The sequence below is a fragment of the Antrostomus carolinensis genome, unplaced genomic scaffold (genome assembly GCF_000700745.2).
Source record: "Antrostomus carolinensis isolate BGI_N321 unplaced genomic scaffold, ASM70074v2 scaffold4274, whole genome shotgun sequence".
Taxonomy (NCBI): Eukaryota; Metazoa; Chordata; class Aves; order Caprimulgiformes; family Caprimulgidae; genus Antrostomus; species Antrostomus carolinensis.
In genome coordinates this window covers 22877-44387 of record NW_010312681.1, presented here as the reverse complement: position 1 = coordinate 44387, position 21511 = coordinate 22877, and the positions used below count along the sequence as shown (strand labels likewise).

General features: G+C 39.9%; 1 protein-coding gene across 1 annotated transcript in view; it reads left to right on the top strand.

Moving 5' to 3' along the window:
* HSPBAP1 (HSPB1 associated protein 1) overlaps positions 1–21511 on the top strand; it is a 34178-nt gene that overhangs the window by 5334 nt on the left and 7333 nt on the right. The window contains exons 2-5 of the mRNA XM_029084761.1: positions 4364–4549; positions 10276–10460; positions 14569–14705; positions 17832–18003. Of these exons, the coding sequence (XP_028940594.1) occupies positions 4364–4549; positions 10276–10460; positions 14569–14705; positions 17832–18003 (680 nt within the window). The remainder of the gene's footprint in view (positions 1–4363; positions 4550–10275; positions 10461–14568; positions 14706–17831; positions 18004–21511) is intronic.

Sequence of the window (21511 nt, the reverse complement as noted above, 5' to 3'; positions counted from 1 at the left end):
TGGAGCTTAGTTGATTTTTTGAGTGACCTGGCTGTATTCAAAATGCCATTTTTTCCTTTCAAATTTTTGTACAGTTTTTTAAAGAAGGATGATGAAGCATTAGAGATTTGCAAGAAAAACAATTTGATGAAGTTTATACCAAATACATTACCAGGATTTCCTCGTGCTCCCTCTTTTAGAAAATAATTTTAATACCTCTCAATTAAATCTCATATTTAAGCAGCAGGGTGTTTTGGTAGAAGCCAACCACCACGCACTAATGAACTCTTCTAATTTGCTAAATTATTTTAAATGAATGACGGTACATTTAACTTCTGAACAACTTTGATCCAGTCCACTTTTTGTCAGACTGCCTGCTGTGCTAAACTCTCTATTCCTAAACCCCACTCACTTATTCAGAAAAATTGTTAATCAGGAACATGAATTCTTTTCTCTCTTAGAGGCACAAAGTCTACTGGGAAGTACTTAGCCAATTCATCGCTTTTCTTTTACCTGCCATCAGTGCTGAAGTCTGGACAAGTCTTCGTATTTGACAACATTTCATGTAAAGACGACTGGAGAGCTTTGTTTTTTTAATTGGAAGATCTCTAGTTCGCAATATGTTACGTTTCTAAAGAACACCTACGTTTTTCGCCAATTATATAAGCTGTCACAGTTACAAAACTTGAGCTAAAACTTGGTTCGGTTTTTCAGTTCCTGGTTGGATTCTATACATGCCTTATGTAAAGTCAAAACATGAGACAAATTATTCCTGCTTCCCTTTGTACTGAGAAGCCACATCATTTGTTGAGCCTGATGGAAAGAACTAATTTAACAATATTTCTTTTCTCTTTTGGATCAGAGTACAACTGAGAAAATGAAGACTCCAACAGAGCTCTTCTTTTCAAAGTGAATATGCATTTTTATTCTCTCCTGCTACCTGATCTCCCCTAGGAATTTGATTATCTAATGCCCAAGATGTGCCATGGACATTTTGTTTCTTTGCAAGACATTTTATTTTACACCTTGTGCTTATACATATCTGTGTCCAAACTGTATGCCCTTATATATGCCATACAACATCAGGTTTTGCCTAGGAATCAATTACCATCAATTTCAGGTTAGGAAATACTGATAAGCAAGAGCCCAGCTTATGAGGTCTTTGTGAAGCTATGATAACAGTAACTAAGGAAAAGATAATTGTTATTTGAAATTACAATTTTTTCTGCTAATCTCTCTTTCAAGAGATATCTTCAGATATCTCTCTTAATTACCTTTTACCACTGCTACAGTATGTATTTCCATCAGAAAACTCTGTTTGTCATGAGCAGTTTTCTCCAAATTATCATAATATCTATTTGATGTAGTATTTGATATTTACCTTGTATCGCGTGCCTTTTCTCTAACAGGCATTTAGATATGCATGACAAATATTATGAGGAAAAAACTGTGTTTAGCTGACTGCTGTTCTCACCAAGGAATACATAAAACTGAATCCAGGCACTAAAAGATTCTTTGCAGAAAATCAGCAAGAATCCCCATTTGTCTTTTCAAAAAACCCTAATGTTCACGTATCTAATGCTGTAAATTTTCTAAAACATTTCAGACTTCGCTGCTGATTATATCATATGTATCACATGTGATTATCTATATCAGGAAAAGATATATACTCATTTAACAATATCTGTTTGAAGATAGGAATGATTAGCATCTTACTAAGACAGACTGCCCTCTTTCCTTGTGTCTGAATTTTATAGGGAAATAGGTTTACAGCTGGACAAAGCATGGTGACATGATAAAAACCTCCAGCTAACGTTCAGCAGAGGAGAAGCTATTTACATTAATTGTGCTTTTTTGTTTGGCATTGATACAAACTCTCCCAGTAGCTTGAGCTCTGAGCTTCCCACTGTATATTCACTGTGGTTAAAACCACACCTTTCAAAAGCACAATGTGCATGTGGAAATCACATCTGAAGGCCACACAGAATCAACAGTTGGCTTCAGTGAGCCTTCCGGTCTCTTCCAGTAAAATTTCTGCTTTTGTAGCACATCCCAACCGAAGTTACAGGATAAACCTGAAGCTTTTGCAGTAAAACTCAGCTTTACAAAATCCTCCCAAAAATTGCCATCAATTTCTTCCATTTCTTTGGATTTACATCTTCTAAAATAATCAAAAGCACTGCCCTTAAAACAAAAACAATTGAGTAGTCAAAGAGACAGCCACATGGTGATTATCTTAGCCTAAGCAGGAATAGTTTCATTTTTATGAGTTGGAAAATCTAAGGCCAGCCAGTTACTGCATTGTGAAAGCCACCTCTGTACAATACTATAATTGCACCAGCTAAAGACAGAAGTTGTTTTACAAATCCCCGCGGGAATGTTCAGATCTGGAGTGAGTCTTGCCTTAGTCTTTGAACAGCATCACTGTGAAAAAACACGCTGAGCTGTGGGCTCTTGCCATGCCTACAGCCAGCTCCTTGTAGCTGCACCAGCACGTGCTGCTGTGTCTGCAGATGGTCTTTCTGCCTTTTCTGGACTTGCTCCCTCTAGGTGTACTAACCTATTGCTCAGAAACCTCCAGGGCTTCCTTCTGGGGGTAGGGAAGACCATATGGTAAGACATACGGTCCCTGTGAGGCCTCCTTATGCCTTGGTTGTGCAGGTTGCTAGAGCGTGAGACTGAAGTCCAAGTGTCGTAGACATCTCTGTGTCACAGCAACACCTTCCTGTCAAGTGTTGCTCTGCGTATGAGAGGAAACGTGGAAAACAAACCAAAACCCAAACTGCCTCTTGTCATCTGCCTTAAGAAAGGGAAGCCATTTACAAATTTTGTGTTCCGTGTAGATAAAACATTGGAGTTTTATCTACTTCAGTTTTAAAAGCTTAAAGCTTTAAAACTGGAGCTTCAGTTTTAAAGCTTCAAGATGGAGTTTTCATGAGTGAAAGGAGAGAGGGATTCAGTTTCCCTGGAAGTCCATGGGAGAAGGGACCCCTCAACTGTAGGAAACCCCAGCCCTGATACCTCCCATTGAATTTGTGTGAAGATAGCAGCTTAATTTAGAAAACTAAAAAGTACAGCTATGCTGGAGTATAAACCCTGTTGAAAGAAGGGGGACTCACAAAAGTTACCAAAGAGATATGCCATACAGCATGTACAGGGCTCCTCTTCTTCCTGCCATTCACACTTCAGCATTCATAGATTTATTTTAAACTGTTATATTGCAAACAGTCCTGAAGAACCTTCCTTGACCACCTTGTTCCCAGTGGGTCTTCTTCTATGTTTCCCCCAGCTGGCACTGCAAGGCTGCCCTGTGTGGGACCAGCTGGTTCTCCACTGCCTGTCCCACCACCCACACACAGGGAGGAGTGAGAGGCAAAATTAGCATCCAGCAGTAAAGGGAATTTTCTTGTCCTGTGTTTATTTAACCCATTGTGCATGCCAGACCATAGTTTGACCCCTACATAGAGTGATTGAATTTGTTTGTTTTAAATGAGCTGCTAGAAGTCATGGGGAACCACACTTACCAATTCATTATGTTACATCTTAAGCATTATACAGATAACAAATTCTGGATGAGTTAACTTCAGTAGAGGTTAAAATCATAAATGGGTATTTTTATGATCCACTGCGTCAGCTCTCTGGAGCTGTTATGTTGTTGTTTGTTTTTAAATCAGGTTTTCCTTCTTAGTATGTCCCTAAAGAAAAGTTTTTCTGAAAGTGCAGAGTTTATTCAAGGTTGCCAGCATTTCAGCTCGACAGTTTCAGTGGGGCATATAAATCTCTAAACAGCAAAGGAGTAAGTGGAAATCTTGGGTTAGTTTAGTTCTCTGATTAGCACAATTTCCTTTTTCTAAAATTCTGTAGATGAAAGGAAATTTTAGAACACTTTAAAAATACCTGCTGTTTTGGTTACACTGCTCTTCCTTGGTTTAATCAAATACATGGGAACCTGGTTTGCTATCTGTGACAGTGTACTACATTTCTTGGAAAGAATCCCATGGAGAAAGACTGTTACTCATAAAGTATATGTTCTCTAAACTGTGGACATTATTTGTAATTTTTTTTATTGTTAGCTTAATTCTAAACAGTTTGGCTACACTGCTTTATTGCCTAAGCTACAAATTAAAATTCTAAGCACATGCCTATTTTTGTTTTTTTACATTTTGTGTGGTAATACACTGCTTTAAACTTTAATTTAGTGTAAGAATGTTCTTTCAGTGTTTGCAGTAGAAATTTGACTTCAAAAAATCTACAAATGTATAAAACAATCAACCGTAAACAAAGGAGGTGCTAGTTCTTAATTTCTTCTGTGCTGTGGGAGATGGTAGGTAACACTTCATGTATCATAAATCATTTCTCTACAGCTGTTTTTTTCTTTTCATAGATGAAGATGTCAAACCATTTACTCCTGAGAAAACCAAGGAAATTGTGATGTCTCTACAGCAACCTGCAGTCTTCTGTAACATGGTTGGTGACTGGCCAGCCCTACGCTGGAATGCGAGATACCTTTCTGCCGTGTTGGATGGAAAGACAATCCAGTTTAGGCTAGGCCTGAAGACCATGGATTTAGGTGAGATTGAAATGGACAGACAGTTGATATCACAATTCTCTTTTTTTAGGTTCTGCAATCCTCTGCCTCTCCATTATTACTGTTCACTCGCTAATGTTTTGCTTTTCACCACAAGCTTTGTTTTTATGACATGGGATTTGGCCAGCAATGGAACTGTCTCGTTCTTGTGTATTTTGCACAAGCTTTGTTTTTATGACATGGGATTTGGGCAGCAATGGAACTGTCTCTTTCTTAGTAGGAAGTCTGCTGAGTAACACTAGCATATAAGAATTAAGTGTCTCAGTTTTCTTTCCTTGCTTTGTAGTGTGTGTGTGTTTGGTCCTGGTCTTATACGTAATTCAGTTGTTCACGTGAGCTGAGCTTCTATATCCACAGACTTGAGTGTGTTAAAAAAATAGCCAATTAACCACTCTGTCTTGGTTTTTTTAATCTGTAAAATGGTCATAATTCTCACCTTCCTCCAGAGGTCTAAAAGACTGTGGTGGTTTTCAGTACTTTAAGGTCCTGTAATGAAAGTTGCTACAGAAGTATAAAGCATTAAGAAAATCACTTGACACTGGTACAGTAATGTCATCTGTAACCCTCCAAGATTCACTCAGGCATCTAGGATCATGCCATGGGAGAAAGACAATTTTTGCACTTGATTTTCAATACTGCAACTTAATTTCTGTCTGTAGCCACACAATACTAGTCATAGTCTATCCATGGACAGAGAGTTTCATACCATGGAGGGAAGATACAGGAAACATGCTCCAAGGTGACAATCTGCCGGCCTCTTTAGAGGTTAGGCATTGCTTTATTTGTGCCCTGTACAGCCTTTGCCCTCCCAGCCACACACCAAAATACATTTTTCTGTGCACTTTCTCCCTTTTGCCTAAAGTATCTTCTCTCCTTTCAGTCTTTTCTTTTTTTCCCCCCCCTAGGCCAGACAAACCCAGTTCTTAAAAAATGTACAATATAAGGCATGGTTTTTTGGATCCCTCCTAACTATTCCTTCTATGCCCTTCTAACCCTCTTCAGTTGGACTACCTCTTTCTTGGAATGTAGGGTCTGCACAGAGACTCCAGATGAGGGTCTGCCAGTTCCTATGGAAGTCGTAAGATTAGATCACATTATCTTACTTAACAACACTGTGTGAAATTTGCTTTCTTCACAGGATCATGACCAAACTATTTCATGTTCAATTTTTGCAAGAGAAGTGATGAAACAGAAAGAAGTGTTAGAGGGAAAATGCTTGTCATTTTAGGATTTCAAAGCATTTTACCAGCATGGATTAATGATTCCCATGCCATTCCCAGGAAAACGTTATTCATTCACTTTCTACAAATGAGATAACTGAGGTGTAGCATTAATACATCAGTACACATCTTCACAGCAATATCTCTCTAGTTCAACGAGTTAGCAGCCAATTCTTGCACTACATGTAGAAGGCATCCCATTGCCAATAGGAAAGAGATTGTGTATGTATGACATTTTCCTTGATACTTTGTTCATATATCTCACTTGTGATATACACAAGGCTTACCAGGTAAAAGGATAGTTTTAGTCATTAATTAAGAGGTGCTTTCTGAGAGCCAAATGAGTATGCCAACTGGGAAAGCTGCTGATGGGACTGATGGATTGTGATGTAGCTAAATGATGGTTTGATGCTACCAACTAAGTAGATAAGAGTTATCACTTAACAATAACTTGTAGTCTCTAGGGATATAGAGTGGATTTAAATGGGAATTTGTATCTTGAAGTCACATCTATCTGTATTTTGCTTTTTCCTAAAGTCATCAAACCCTAGGCAGCAATCAGTTTATCTCCAGGAGCCTCCATTATATGCTAATATGAGCTAGAAATATCTTCAAGAAGATGGGTAGAGCCTTCAGGGGTTATATGGTAACTGAATGAGACCTGTGATGCTATAAAAAATTTGCATTGTAAGGATATATTAGTGAAGCCATTTGCCCAGCCATCTCAGAGTCAGAAATAATGTATAGTACATTTAATTCACCACTGTCATTTGGAAGATGGTTGATCTCGCTCTTGCCTGCTTAACATTGGTTTTCAACAAGGGCCTCTCTTTCTTATCATTGTTCACACTCACTCCCAGATGAAACAGAGGCAGTGATGTGATTAGAGAAAGCAACAGGAGAATACAGCTAAAATTGTTTTGATCTCTCTGAATATTCCTCTCATGTTTACAATAGATTAATTGCCTTAAGACTAGATGGGACCATTCCTGCCACTGAGTTGGAAGCATGTACAAGAAAGAAACTGTTCTCCTGCCTGTAGGTATATTTTGGTGTCACTCTGAAATGGCTGCTTCAGAGTTTCTGAGATTATTATTTAAGCTACGAGGTTCATCTGGAAGATCCAAAATTATTTGAGACCTCTTACTATGACAACTTCTCGTCTTTCTTTAGTGCCACATTTGCAGCCTGGGTGGGGATTCCCAAACTGAAGATTCCTTAATATAAAAAAGTGAGAACTGCAAATGGGGCAACTTGGTGGGAGTCGCTTGGAGTTTATATTTGCTTTTCTTGCTAGTTTGGAACTGAGACATATGGATGTGAATTATTTTGAAATGTGGAAAACATGGGAGCTAGCCATATCATTTGTGTGAATTATTTGTAACTACCTAAATTTGTGTGTTTGGTATTATTCTGTCTGATTACACAAGTTAAACGATATGTGTCTATAAGGGGAAAAAATACAATCAGAGGATTAAGCATTGAGAGAGGGAAGATACCTCCAGAGAGAGTACCAGTGTTCATTACAAGAACAATGAAGGTGCTATTAATCAGGAAATCTCTACCTATCTAGTTCCAGCCACACTAAAAGATTTATTTTTCTGAGGTGGGATCAAGGGTGGCCAGCAGCTACGGAAGCTGAGTTTCTGGCAGAGAAAATGCAGCATTATAGCCCATCTATCTGATGGCTACCTGAGCACAGCAGCAATTACAAAGAAAGAAAAAACCTTACACAAAACTGACTTCTCTATGTAGACATTTCTTATTTTGACCATTTTCTCTGGTTGTGTAGTAAAATGAATAAACAATGAGTTTACTGTGAAGAAACTGGAGGAACAAGAGGTTGTCATGCTGGTCAGTTATGAGTCACAAGATCTCTGGAGGAAATTTCTCTTGGAGATGCTGGATAGATCTGATGCTGTCAGATACGCAATTGGATAGAAAAGGGCTGCATCTTGGACATCTGCACAGGAGGTTCTACCACTAAGGACAGCAAAAGAATTCAAGCCTCTGAGGTTTGATATAGAGAGGGACTGAGTATAGGAGGGGTTTGATGTAGACTCAGTAGCTGAACAGTAGCTGAAAATACAGTACAAATATATGCTGAATAAATATTGCATAAAGCTGAGATGTGAGGTGGCTATGGTCAGTTGTTTGGTTTCTGAGGTTGCCTGTGTTTTGTTAAGCCACAAGGTTCATCTGGAAGATCCAATATGATTTGAGACCTCTTACTATGACAACTTCTCATCTTTCTTTAGCACCACATTTGCACCCTGAGTGGGGATTAAAAGGTTAATACTTGCTTGGATTATTCTTTTACATAATTTTAATTCCCCAGCAGGTACGAATCGTGGTTTTCTTTTAAGTTTAAAGAAATGGAGGAGAAATTTCACTTGCATTCTTACTGGAGCTTTAGGGTATTTTCTGAGGCTATTATCTTTTTTGCCTACATTTCCCTTAGTATACGTTGCAAACACTGTCCTTCTGAGTAGAACAGAATTTGGTGTCTGTCAGGACCAGACCTTATGTTACAAGGAGAGCTGCTTCCTCCAAAAAGCACTTCTTCCCTCTCTCCCTCCCTCTGATTTCAGTCTGTGGCATTAGGTGGGAGAGAGGAGGACTGTCATGCCTTCAGATACCACATCATCAGACAGCAGTGGTCATTTACCTTAGACTTACAGGGCTTAATCTACAATTTATCAATTACAAAACACCTTCAGCTTTTAGTCATTAAGTATTAGCAAACTGGTGAATAATGTTCTTGCTTTCAGCTGCCCATTGCTAACATTTTCACCCTAGTTGCAGTCTACAAATCCATGTAAACAATCTGCCTAGCTTGCCTAAGTACATTTTTTATTACTATTTATTTTTCCATAAGCACCCACACCTTGGTACTGAACAAGTTATAAATTAAACCAAGAACCCTGCCCTGAGGAGACTGTATCCTAGAAGATAGCCTTGCCTTTCATAGTTGGATTTTTTTAAATGAAGCTCAGAGTTAAATACACTATGAGGTAGAAAGGGTATATTTCTTGCCTTTAAAATGCTTGCTCCTGAGTTATCTTGGAAAATAGGCAGTGTCCTAAGTCCTCTTTGTTCTCATCAAAATAATACAGATACTGAGCTACCTTCAGTAGTGCTTGTATCTTTTATCTAATTTTTCCATCAGACCATCTTTTAGTAAAATGATGTGCATTGTGTTAATGACTGGGTGTCAGGAGGGGGCACTGGACTGCAACACAGACAGGGAATCAGATATAGGGGGGTTTGGTTATTGTGGGTGATTTATGTCTTGCATGCAGTTTTTAGGTAGGGAGCCCTTCTACTGCATGGACCCAGGTTACGGATTGCTGGGGCTTATCTGACATTTTTACTTAATGAATTTGATAGCGAGGGGAAGGAAAACCACTACCTAGGCTACTACAATGGAAAATGGCAAAATGATAGTGATAAAGGTTTGTAAAGGCTCTCCTCCCTCCCAAAGGGAATGAGAACAAATGTATGAGACTCTATGGGAATTGCTGCGATAACAAAATGAGAGCGGTAGAGAATGAAGAGCTGCTGCTGCACAACAGCGAAAGGTTCCCATTTCTGAGCAGCTCTATGCAAGTTACACAAGGTTAAATTGCAGCTCTGTCATTATCATTCATGCAGGCTGCAGTAATTTTTTTCCCAGTAGTAGTTATAGTACAGTAATATTTTTTTTTAACATTGGATAAGTCTCTTTGAAGCTAGCACAGTTAGCGTCTGTGGGAAATGAAGATCTCTGATTAATCACAATTAAAATATGCTGTGATGTGGGTTATCTTGTAGGCCTTCCAAGTGACCTGACCTTGAGCTGAAAGGCTGTATCAGTCAGCCTGACCAAAGCATGACAAGAGCAAATCACTGCTGGTAAATACTTTTTATGTCTGCCAAGGAGCACCACAGTACGCTTTTGTCTGTCCCAAATGAAAAATAAGGACACACAGCATTTTAGATGGGCCATTGGCACACATGTGGCTCCATAATTTGCTTCCTACACATTACTGTGCTGATTTGGTTATTGCTTTTGGGAAAGATTAACATATCCATCTACATAAATCCACAGAGACAGAATAAAGGGTGCACAAATACTTTCGTGCACATTTGCAGCTCACACTTAAGAAAGGAGATGAAACAAAGGACAGGCTTTCAGTTTGGGGAACTTGAGCGTATTACTGAGTTACCGTGCTGAAGGGTGCCTTACAAATGAACAGTAACTATTGGTGTGCTTTTACCTCACAGCAAGTTCAAGGTGACAGCCATTCACTTAAACCTTAATGAAAAAGAAATAGTCTTAGACTTAATTATGGGTTAGGCAATGAAAACAATTTATTGTCTAGCCACCTAGTCCCACTTTGTATCTCATGTTGTATTTAACAAGAGCTGAGAGAGAAAACTGTATTATTTTTACTGGTTCAGTGCTCAATGCTCATGTAATATTTGGCTTTTCTTTTGTTGCTCTAGTTCCCCAGTTTGAAACCAGGTGTAGCTACGTGAAGGCTACACTTGAAGAGTTTTTGGCTTGGAGTTGCGGGCAGCCTTCTTGTCTCTCTGGACCATTCAGTTGTTACGAGTACTCCAAATATTGGGCTTACGCCGACTACAAATACATTGCCAGGATATTTGAAGACAAGCCAGAAATTTTCCAGGTAAAACATTAGTATTATCTCATCCTGGTTTAATCATTGCAAATTATCTAGTGTAGCTTCTGAGACCACTACTTCTATCCCCTCTCTGCTACTTTGGCTGTTTGTTTTAAAATTTTGAAATAAAAGCTATTGGCTCTCAGGCTAATGGAGAACTAGTACCAAGTGTCAGCCATCTAGAATTCTGAGTCTCTTTATATGCTTAAAAACAACACTACAAGTGACAAAAGTAACTACCAAATTGACAGCACTCCCCTTCCATTTAGCCCAGCATATCTTGTGACTGGGCAGGCTTGGGGAGCACCGAGTCATGTGCGTGACCTCTGCAGCTGAACACCTTCCCTGCATCTCTGCTGGAGGTATGAGAGTGAGGAGAGGACAGGACAGGCAGCCAGCAGGCCTGGCATGGTGCAAGCTTGAGACCCTGCTGCTGTCCCAGATCCATCTTGCACCCAAATAGCACCCAGATTAACAGCTCCACTCAGGAGAGAGGATTTGATCACATGGATTCACTTGTAGCAACAAGGCTGTGTTATGGTTTCACTGCATGTTTTGCCTTGTGGCTCATTTCCTCAAGGAGCACAGTTCCTTCCCTTAATATGTTTAGATTAACTGTTTGTGATGAAGAGAGATTCTGAGTCCGCAGGATTATTATACCTTGATGACCTGTGGAGGCAATAAAATACATGAAGTAACCTGTCCGTGGAAGTACATAATCTATGATAATTTCCAAATGCAGGTTTTAGGACACCTACCTAGGGTATTCTCTTTTACTTTCTCCATGTCTATCTGCTATTTCAATGCATGAGTTAATCTACATTTTTTTCCTGCTACTTCTCCTTGCGAATTATAAGAGGGCAAAATTAAGGATAGCTGTACAAAAGGTGTATTCTTTCAAAAGAAAGAAATAAAGAATAGTAAGTGAAGCCTTATTCATTTCTATACTTTCAAATGTGAAGATGGAATCATAAGTTTCTGCAAATACTTGTATCACTGGGATGACAGAGTACAAACTGGTAAGTCCCTTCACGTGAATTATTTCCTCAGAAAGCATTCCCTTATATGTATTTTATTCCTTTATATCAGTAAAATTAGTATTTTTCAGTGCTCAGTCTTTTTTCATACTGTCTCATTTCCAGTTGATCTGTGGGTCAGTAGGTAAGGTTTGGGCACAGAGACAATCTTACCTTTCTTTCTCACCTCCCTTCCTAAGCACCCTAAAACACAACCAAGATCACATTAACTTGGGCGGCACAACTCTGGTAGTGGGTCATGTTGTTTGAACTAAGTTGGGAGCTCCAGAGATGTTTCAGGCTTCCCCAGATCTTTGAGTGACTTCCTCTGTCTATGGTCCTGCTTTGGTCTTCTCTTTTTCTGCCTCAGCAGACAGCACTTTCCTGTGTTTTATGGCACAAGATAATAACAGCTCAGAAGACCTGAATAGGCTGCTGCTTCGTTTGGTCAATAAAAACACACTTGAAGGAAACAACCATTTTCCTACCTCCTTCCCCTTGCCCCCATTCAAGAACAAAACTGAGGCTCCAGGAATTGCATTTCTGTGCAGGTGTCACACCACAACCTCATCACCTGACCTATAACAAGCAACAGATTGTACTGCAGTTTTAGAATAGACATACGTAATGGTTATGCTATGGATTTTTTTTTAAAGCAGAATCTGGGAAATAAAAAAATCAATGGTGTTATGCAAGCAAATATGGTGTATGTCATCTGCCAGTTTCACAGGCATGGGAGTGAAATGCATCCATCAGTTCCAGACTCATATGGCTTTTGAAACACTGCTACACAATTTCTACCAGCCAAAAGAGTTCTTTGTAGAAATTCTCTTCCATTCTTGTGAGAATTTGATGATAACCCTTTTTTTCTTTTTAGATTTTATTTAGATTTACGTAAGGTGATCTGAAGGGGAAAAGAAGGCCAACTGCACTGTTATTTATAGTGATTAATAGGGCCATTTAGAAGTTGTTTGAAATTTAGATTGCACTGTTTATCATTTACAGTTGTGTGGGCTAAGGTAATGATTCCATTATTCTAATCTATGAGCAGTATCTAGCGTCTTACATTTTTTGTTCAGTTGATATTTCACTACAGAATTTGAGATATAAATCAGAAGCAAGATATATGTGTGAAGTTTAAATAGAAATGAGACCTTTTAAAGTGACATACGGGTACAGATTAACTTCATTATAAGCAGCAAATGAAATAAATATAATTCACAAGTAATGTGCCATCTGTTATGGTTGGAACACCTTTTAGTGCGTTTCTTCTCACTGTGGCTTTTTATTGTAGAAAAGGAACCCACTGTGACAAGATTTCAGTAATCCTACCAGTTCCTTTTCAGTTCATTGGTTAAAAACTATTTTACCCATAATCGCTTCAACTATTTACTACAGCTGCAGGATTTTCAAAAAGTTCTTTTAAATCTAATATTGATTATGTGTGCTTTCTTTCCACTTAAATTGTAACAAAATACAAAAACTATTTAGGTGTGAGATTAAAGTGTAGAGATGGTGTTACGCTTAACTTTATCACTGAAATAGTTATATTGGATTTTAAATTTTATGGCTGCTGTAATCTATAGAAGCAACTTTTTGATTCTTTGCTGCCTCTGACAAATGTTTATATTATACTTCTGCATTTTTTCATATGATATCTTTAAAATCAATAACTCTGAAATTCAAAATCTTTAGCAACACCTAATTTTTGGGAAGGTTATTGCTTATTTTGGGGGTTTCCTGATAGAGTCATGGTGAAGTCATCCTTATAACAATGTCTAGATGTAGTTTTCCTCATCCATAGATCTTAAAAAAGGATAGTCATCCATCTGTCTGCAAACAGCTAGCTTACATACTTAAATTAGGAGGCTAGACTCCTATTTTCTCTTTATAGACAGCAGAAAAAGAGAGGCTTTCCAAGGCGTGATTGAGAGTGCTTTGACAAGAGCAGGAGCCAAGCTTAAATTGGGTTCCTGAAGTTAGGTGATGTGAATGACCTCAAAGTGCTGTACTGAAACGGAACAAATACCTTTATCTTCCTTTTCAAGATGGCAAAAATAAAGCTCAGAGATGAAGTGATTTGCCTGAGACCATCAGGAAGCCAGGAATTGAATCTCTGTTTCCTAAGGCTCGGTCTGGGGCTCCAGCCAAAAGGCACCAGTCTCTCTGGCCAGTATACTTCAAGTGCTTTCCAACAAACAAATGATCAGGCCCCGCAGGTGACAGAGTGAGCTATAAAAACATGGGAAAGCTTTATCCAGGCTATACAGAGCCATCCTGCAAAACCCTTGAACTTTCTGAAAAATACCTCACTGTCCCTCGCTCCAGCTGTCATCCCCAAGGGATTGCTTGTGGGAGGATCAATGGACTGGAAAGCTCTAGGACCATGTTCATAACACATGCATACCTGTTCTGCCCTTTCTCACCACGTAATCGAGTTAAGTTCAGTGCCTCCGCAGTTGCAAAGGCAGGAGAAGAATGTGTCCATTAAATAATAAGAAACTTAAAAAAACCCCAGCCTACCTCTTGGTCTGTATTTCCAGAATACATGGAGGAAGCTGACAGGAGCAAAGAGAGAGCAGATATGCCACATGGATTATCAAAGTGGTTTGAAAAGGGAATAGGGATTTTTCCATCCTTGCTTTCATTCTTTTTTTAAATGCCATGTATCAGATTTTTTCTAAAAGCAATCCTCACCTTGGGTGGATGGTTAAGAACGGAGAAAGGAAAAAAAAAGAGTGTTTGAAAAGAGGGAAGAGAAGCCGCATGTGGCCATGAGCAGTTGGGCAGTCCTTCTGTAGAGCAAACAGGTAACTTGAGTGATATGAAAGACTGGGATGAGAACTGGAGACAGAGATCTGGGAGGCTGTGTAGTCAGACAGAAAAAGAGGAAAGTCAGCAGAAGAAATGCTGCTAGAGAGGAGAATTTTGGAGGAAGGAGCACAGGCCATGCATGTGGGAACCCTGCCAAGGAACAACAGCTGCAGTGGATAAAGAGGGACTGAGTGGTGGAGGGAGAAGACAAGAGACACGGAGAGCTGAGGGTAGGATGTGAATCAGTTCAACAGCTTACATAAATAACCTTCTCCTTGCTCTAGGATATAAGGTGGTCTGACTTTGGTTTTCCTGGAAGAAATGGAAAAGAGAGCACACTGTGGATTGGTTCTGAAGGAGCAAACACTCCCTGCCATTTGGACTCCTACGGCTGCAACTTAGTGCTGCAAGTACAAGGAAGGTAACAAGTGCAGAAGTTAAACTGTGCTATAAAGTTAGTTTTTGACTCTTGAGTATTCTGGGTCCTGATTATTTTAGTTTTCTGAGCTCTCAATGATTGAAGAGCGTCAGAACTGTTCTATAGGATATGGCAGAACTTCAAGGGGTTGGAGTTTGACTGGGGCACAGAGGTAACAGTTTTAATTTCTTCTGTTTGAGAAAGATCTTTCCTGATCTATGTGTTATGTGGTCCAATAGTAAACATTTTAATCTTCCTAGTAGTTACGAATTCAGGAATTCGGAATTAGGAGATAAAAAGTTTAAAATAAAAAGCCCAGAAACAAAACAGAAATAAACTACTTCAGACTTTTACAATATTCTGTGTGCAAGAGCCTCTAATAGCCTGCTAGAATTAATTTTAGAGGGGAACATTAGGATGGGAGCAGCTAGCTGTGAGCAAAGTTGAAAGGGACACTTGAGGCTCCAAACTCATTTTGGAGCATGTGGCTTTGTTCCTGTATCTTTCTGCCTGTTCGCATCCTGTCTTTTTTTTTCCCCCCATTCTTTTTTTTTTTTCTCCTTTCCTTGCATACTGGCCTCAGGGGGGCTTTGTTATCTATTATTGCTAGAAGAACAAAACAAGTTACATGCATTTTTTAGGTTGGATAGTATAAAGAGGAAGAAATAATTTTCCAGTGGGATTTTAGTATGATTAATTACTCTGACATTTTCTGGAACAGTAAAATCATGGTGGTCTTGTGATTAAGGTGCAGGATTGGGAGTCAGGCATGCTGGCTTCTATGCTGGGCAGTGTTACAGGCTGGCTGGCTTTAAGGCCTGAGGCAAATGAATTTGTTATCATCTTATCTGTAAGGGTAACTCTGTTTACCTCTCAGGCAGGTTTTCATTCATGTTTATAAAAAGCCTTGAGATCCTTGGGCGAACATGCAGCAGGGACACTCTGGAAGCCCCCCTCAGCACTGGTTGCTTTGCTGCAACCAGTCCTGAAGGCTTCAGAGCACATCAGTAAGCATTATACATTGAAGTTCAGATGCTTAAGTGTATTTAAGAGCCAGAAAGGTCATTGAAAACCATGAGACTTACATGCCTAAATATCTTAGGATGCACCTAAATACTGGGCATACTAAATAAGTACAGTAATCTAGCCGACCTGGTACCTGCCCTGCCTCTTTGATCTCTACCTTCAGGTCCTGAACTCAAGCCAGAGTTCCAGCATCAGGTAGCAATTTTGCCTGCCTTCCCAAGATACTTCCTCCCCCTCTGGTAGAACAAAATCCTTGTTCCTCTCAGGGAAAGAAACAGCCTAAAGCCTTTGCGTGGCCTGAAAAGACAAAATTGTTTTCCTCTTCAGAGCAAAGCCTATAAATAGATTGCAAACTTCCATGAGCTTGTGAATCCTGTGCTTCTTCAGAGCAGAAAGATTCCCTTTTGAGACTCACAAATAAGACAGGCTTTGTAACAGAATATAAGCTTATGCTAAACTTAAATAGATTTGCCTTTGCAGGAAAGCCAGGGATGGCTCCTTAGCCCTTTGTTGCTATCTTGAACTTCCTCCTTGCATCCCTCGGGCTTCTTAATTTTTTGCTTTGTGATATTGCTTTGTCATAAGCCTGCAGGATTAACCCATGAGCCTCCTAGCCTAGTTATTCTCTGCCCCTTCAGAGGCTTTAGTTTGGAGGGCAAAATTAAGTTACAATAGGGCTTGAGTTTCAGGAGAACTATTTTTTGTGCTTGCACATAGCAGGAGCTTTGGTAATTACCAAGAAATCTCAGTGGCTGATGGCACTTCCATCTGTGCCAATCTCTGCAGTTCTGGCTGTCCTGCTACTCCTGTCTCTTCTGTTTTTGTGCCATTTGGCTGCTTTTCTCCCATTTTCAGATCTGTGACTTAGATCTGACAACCAGAAGCAGTAGGCAAAAAGAAAGAAGTAAGTACCAAGGAAAGGGACAAAAAGAAAAGATCTTGCTAAAGTCTGAAACAAAAAGAGCTGCTCAAATTGTCCAACTGTGCTACAAAGTACTGCCTTTACTTTTCCATTGCTTTAGTGCATGGGTCACTGTTGTACTGATTGTCTGGCACCTCTTAAATGTAATAAATTCTCCCTTTGTGTATTCCTTTCTGGTTATTTCCATCACCTAAAGTACTACCATATAAAACTCCTATTTCTAAATAACATATGTACCTGCTAAGGTACTTCATGTATAGTACCCATAAAACTGGAACCACCAGTTCTGGCATATTCTTTTTTCTCTCTTTAACCTGGTCTATCTAAGTGAAATAGAGACATTAGCTCCTGAGGATGAGGTCTGTGTCTCAGCTCTGCTTGGCCCCACACTGTGATGTGTTGACTCGCTTCTTTGAGTGCATAGAGCACAACCTGGAACACGAGTGCCCTCATGAGCAGAACAACCCTGTCCTGCTCCATCTGGGCATTTAGTCCTGCCAGTGAGTTCTTAACCCCAGGGACCCACACAAGCCATGTTTTCATCATGTGGTACTGATAACACAAAAAAATAGAGGTGTTTCAGGATACTTCTGTCTGTGAATGTCTTGGGTTTTTATTTATGCCATCTGTGGTATAGAAGCAGCAAGGTGAGTTTTACTAAGAATGAGGGGGTTGTGACTAACAGCCAAATAAGTACTGTAGGGGAAGATAGGAGACAGAAAATCATGTCCATACTCTTACCATTGTAAACATACAATGCCCTTCTTTCAAAACAAACATGGGTACAGCAGCTCTTCATTCAGTGAATGAAAGTACATTGTCTCCAACAGAACTATTTCCCCTGGTTTACAGAGCAATTTTTAATGCTCTGAGCATCTGTAAATGCTGCCTGTTGCTAGGAAGGAGGAACCAGATGGAAGAGCTTTTTAAAAAAAATTGGTTTATCTGCCTTTTAAAAATAATTTGTGAGAAGCTGTAAATCTTTCCAGTTAAAAAATTAAAAAGTGGAATATTTTAAAAACACTTTCAGGAGGCAGCCTGTAAGCACTGCCTGTGTTCTCACTGCGTAGGAGATTCACACAGTGAGGCAGATTTATGTTTTATTGAAAACCTTGCTACTGCCTTTAGTTCTTTGCTGTAACTGACATGCACTGAATACGTTTTTATCTTTCTATTTTCAGGAAGAGATGGCACCTCTTCCCACCTGGTGACACCGGTTTCCTTTATCCCACCAGGATCCCTTATGAGGAATCCAGTATATTCAGCAAAGTCAACGTTGCCAACCCTGATCTGAAACGCTTTCCTGAGTTTAGGAATGCAACAGCCCATGTGGTTACACTCAGTCCAGGACAGGTACCCTTCACATATGAGCTTTACATTAGTTTAAAGAATCTAGTAAATTATTTAACTGGCTATTTAAGAGCTAGGAAATCTTAACAAACTGACTGTGATACTTCCCTCCCCTTACACTCTGCACTCAGGCTTGATATATTTCTCTCAGCACGGGAACTTTCTTTGCTCACAGTTATTTTACTGGCCTTTTTTGTCCAAAAACCGCAAACATTTAGAGAAGTCAGTTCAATTGGCTGTGCAATTCCATCAGAGTTCTTGCAATCACTTCCAATTTGTCTGCTTTAAAACTTTCTTGAACAGTACTCCAACCTGTCTACTCTGAAACCAGTATATTCCATAAAATGTATTTGATTAATGAGCACATAGAGCTAGCAAAGGAACTCATATTTTGATAGTGAATAACCTTCACCAGGGAGCATTGGCCCAACTTGTTGCTTTAATAGCAGAGTATTATAATGATGATACCTGCATTTAGAGTGTGCACCAGCCAGAGGTTTCACGGTGCTTTACAAGGATGTGAGAATATTATTAACCCTCTTTTACTGAGAAAGTTCAGTTATAAGTGCCAGCCTTATTGTCACCCAGGCAGTCAGCAGTATGAGAGTAGGGCTCAGGACTCTTAATTGTTAGCCTCCTGCTGTAAATAGTGTCCTTCTTTATTTAATCAACATGGTCTGTATTTAGAGTCTGAATTACCTTTTTTCATTTGTTCAGCAGTGCATGCCCTTGCAAAGCACTCCTGTGCATCTCAAACTGTCAGGCCTTGCCAAAGGAATTTTGCAATGTTCATTGCTCTGACTGCTTCAGACAGTGGAGCTGCCGCTCTTACAGCCTTTTTTCACCTCTTTTGACCTGCCAGCTCAGCAACTTGTGCAAGTATTCCCTTGCTCCTCGCTGGCAAACCCGTCTGCCTTCAACATTTTAAAGAACCCAGATAATTTTGATTGAGCACTTCTGTGAACTGGTGAGATGGCAGACTGGAGCAGGATAGTAGTTTCCAACAAGAGGATGATGTCTGTCAACTGGGAAGAGTATGCCCTTCTGCTTGTACGGAACTTTCATTGTTGCACTACATCAGCTCCTAGCCATAGTCCTAAAGCAAGTTATTAGTTTCACATTCTGTGCTTTGTAAGGTGCAATGTTCAGTAATTTAAACACAAAGAATAAATTTTTACTATTGATAAAAATGCCACATTCATTCAGCATTGCATTATCTATGATCCCCAACACTATTTCAATTTATAATCTCCTTTGGAATGATCAAGTATGGTAGTGAACCTTTAATATGATCTTAATTTTAATTAGGCTTAAAGCAATTACAAATTAATCTTGCTAGGAACAAAGATCTTGAGCCAGCTCAGTAATACAAGTTGTCTGCATTACCATGAAGGAGATACTGTTTGGATTTCTGAGGAAGACAGTAATATCACAGAAGTGATGGAGCAGTGAGGTATATTGCCTTCATCCATTTTTATCAATGCCTTTTGGATGGTGTGTTCCAGCATCTCATCCAGAAGCTTATGGGGCAGGTGGCTGGGAACTGCTGCTGTCTGATGAAGAGAAAAGGAGTGACCTAGAAGAACTCCTTCATGAACAAGGGAGAGGATCTCCAAATAATAACAATCTTGATATGTGCTTAGCAGTGGTTTTCATGTAGAATTAATAAAATTACTGCAGAATTTGCAGCCAGCTTTTTTTTTTTTGTGATAATACATAGCATCCCCACTCCTTCCCAGAGGGTATGCAGAACATTTTGGATGAGATACTGTAACAATAAAGGATTGAAAAACAAAGACAAAGGTGTTCTTAGGTATTCAGGAGAACAGCTGCATGTAGGGTGAGCAGCACTTTGAATAATCAAAAACTTAATGTGTCTAATGCCACCTTCTGGTCATTGTTTGCTACAAGTCATTTTTCTACACCAATTTAAGGCTTTAAAGCAGAATTCCTTCCTATAACATTGTACCAATGCACAATGTGTATTTTGATAGCATCCTTTGTGCCCTTTCACTGTATTGTTCAGAGGTGAATCTCTGTTATGAATTCAGGTAGCTGGCTGAGACTTTAGGTTTTATAAGGTTTCAACCTGTACTTGACCAGTGGCTGTGGGCTGAATATCCACAGAGGTCTTAATACAACTTCTGGTTATACGTTAGTGATCTCATGTTATGGTCACCCATATGGTGGTTGCAAGGCTGAGTGGTAAGTGTGAAGCAGGAGGCTGACTGCTGGTGGATTTGTGCTCACTGAACTAGAGGGTTTTCACCCAAAGCATTAGTTTTTTTGTTTTATTTATTCATAAATTCTGCAATATTTTCAGTAACACCTTTATTTTCCCAAATATACAAATAGTACTTAATAGAACGTAAATGGAGCAAAACACATCTGTTCTAGTATCTTCCACACCACACTCTGGGACAAGTGTTAAGGAGAGTTAGGGTAGGATCTGCTGCCCTCAACTTAAACCCCATCCAGGGTTTAAGTGTCTGCCATCAGTGGGAAAAACCTGGCAGCTCTACCAGATGCATCCTCTCTTCTTATACAATTATAGTCCTGCAGGAACATTCATCCCATCTTGTCCTTCAGCACAGGCTATAAAAGGAGCCTACGCATATAGATGCCTAACTTTTTTGATGATTAAAAATAGGAGAGATGAATCCCACCTGAAAAGGCTACAAAAAAAACGGAGGTGCTATACAAATACAAAATCATTGATCATTCTTTCCTCTGCCCCATTTCTCACCAACTTCTTGCTTCCTTCCTGCTCGCTAATGTAATTGTTCTTAATCCATCTTCCTCTTAATCCATATTCATATAACCAGACAACAGTGAAAAGACTAGAAAGCACATCTCAGCTTGTCTGAAGGTGGACACATGAGGCTCCACACACCTGCCTTCCTAATGGAAAGCAAGCACCTTGTATGCTGGGCTACCTCAAGCACTGACATTCTCTACCCCAGACAGGATGGGTAGTGGACACCAGGACCTGTGCTGTTACAGTGTGCTGGTTTTGACTGGGCTTTGACTGAAGTCAGTTTCCTTCATAGCAGCTAGTATGGGGTTATGTTTTGGGTTTGTGCTGAAAACAGTGTTGATAATACAGAGGTGATTTAGTTACTGCTGAGCAGAGCCTACACAGAGTCAAGGCCTTTTCTGCTCCTCACACCACCCCACCAGCGAGGAGGCTGAGGGGTCCACAAGAAACTGGGAGGGGACACAGCTGGGACAGCTGACCAAAGTTGAGAACTGCCAGTTCCTGGCTCTACTTTTCCACTTCTTCCCAGAGATTCATTCCCTCGCCTAGGTCCCTATGGACACAGAACGGTATCAGCCCCATTCCCTTCCTGCTCCCAGGGCTGTGTCTGTGGTTTTGCTGACAGTGGCCCCGGGCACTCCATTTCAGTGGGTGGGAAGACACCAGCTCAGGAGGGAGGCAGAGTAAGAAGCACCTTCCTGGCACCAGGGCAGCCAGGCACTGGCTGGGATGGGGCATGGGCTGGCAGCACTC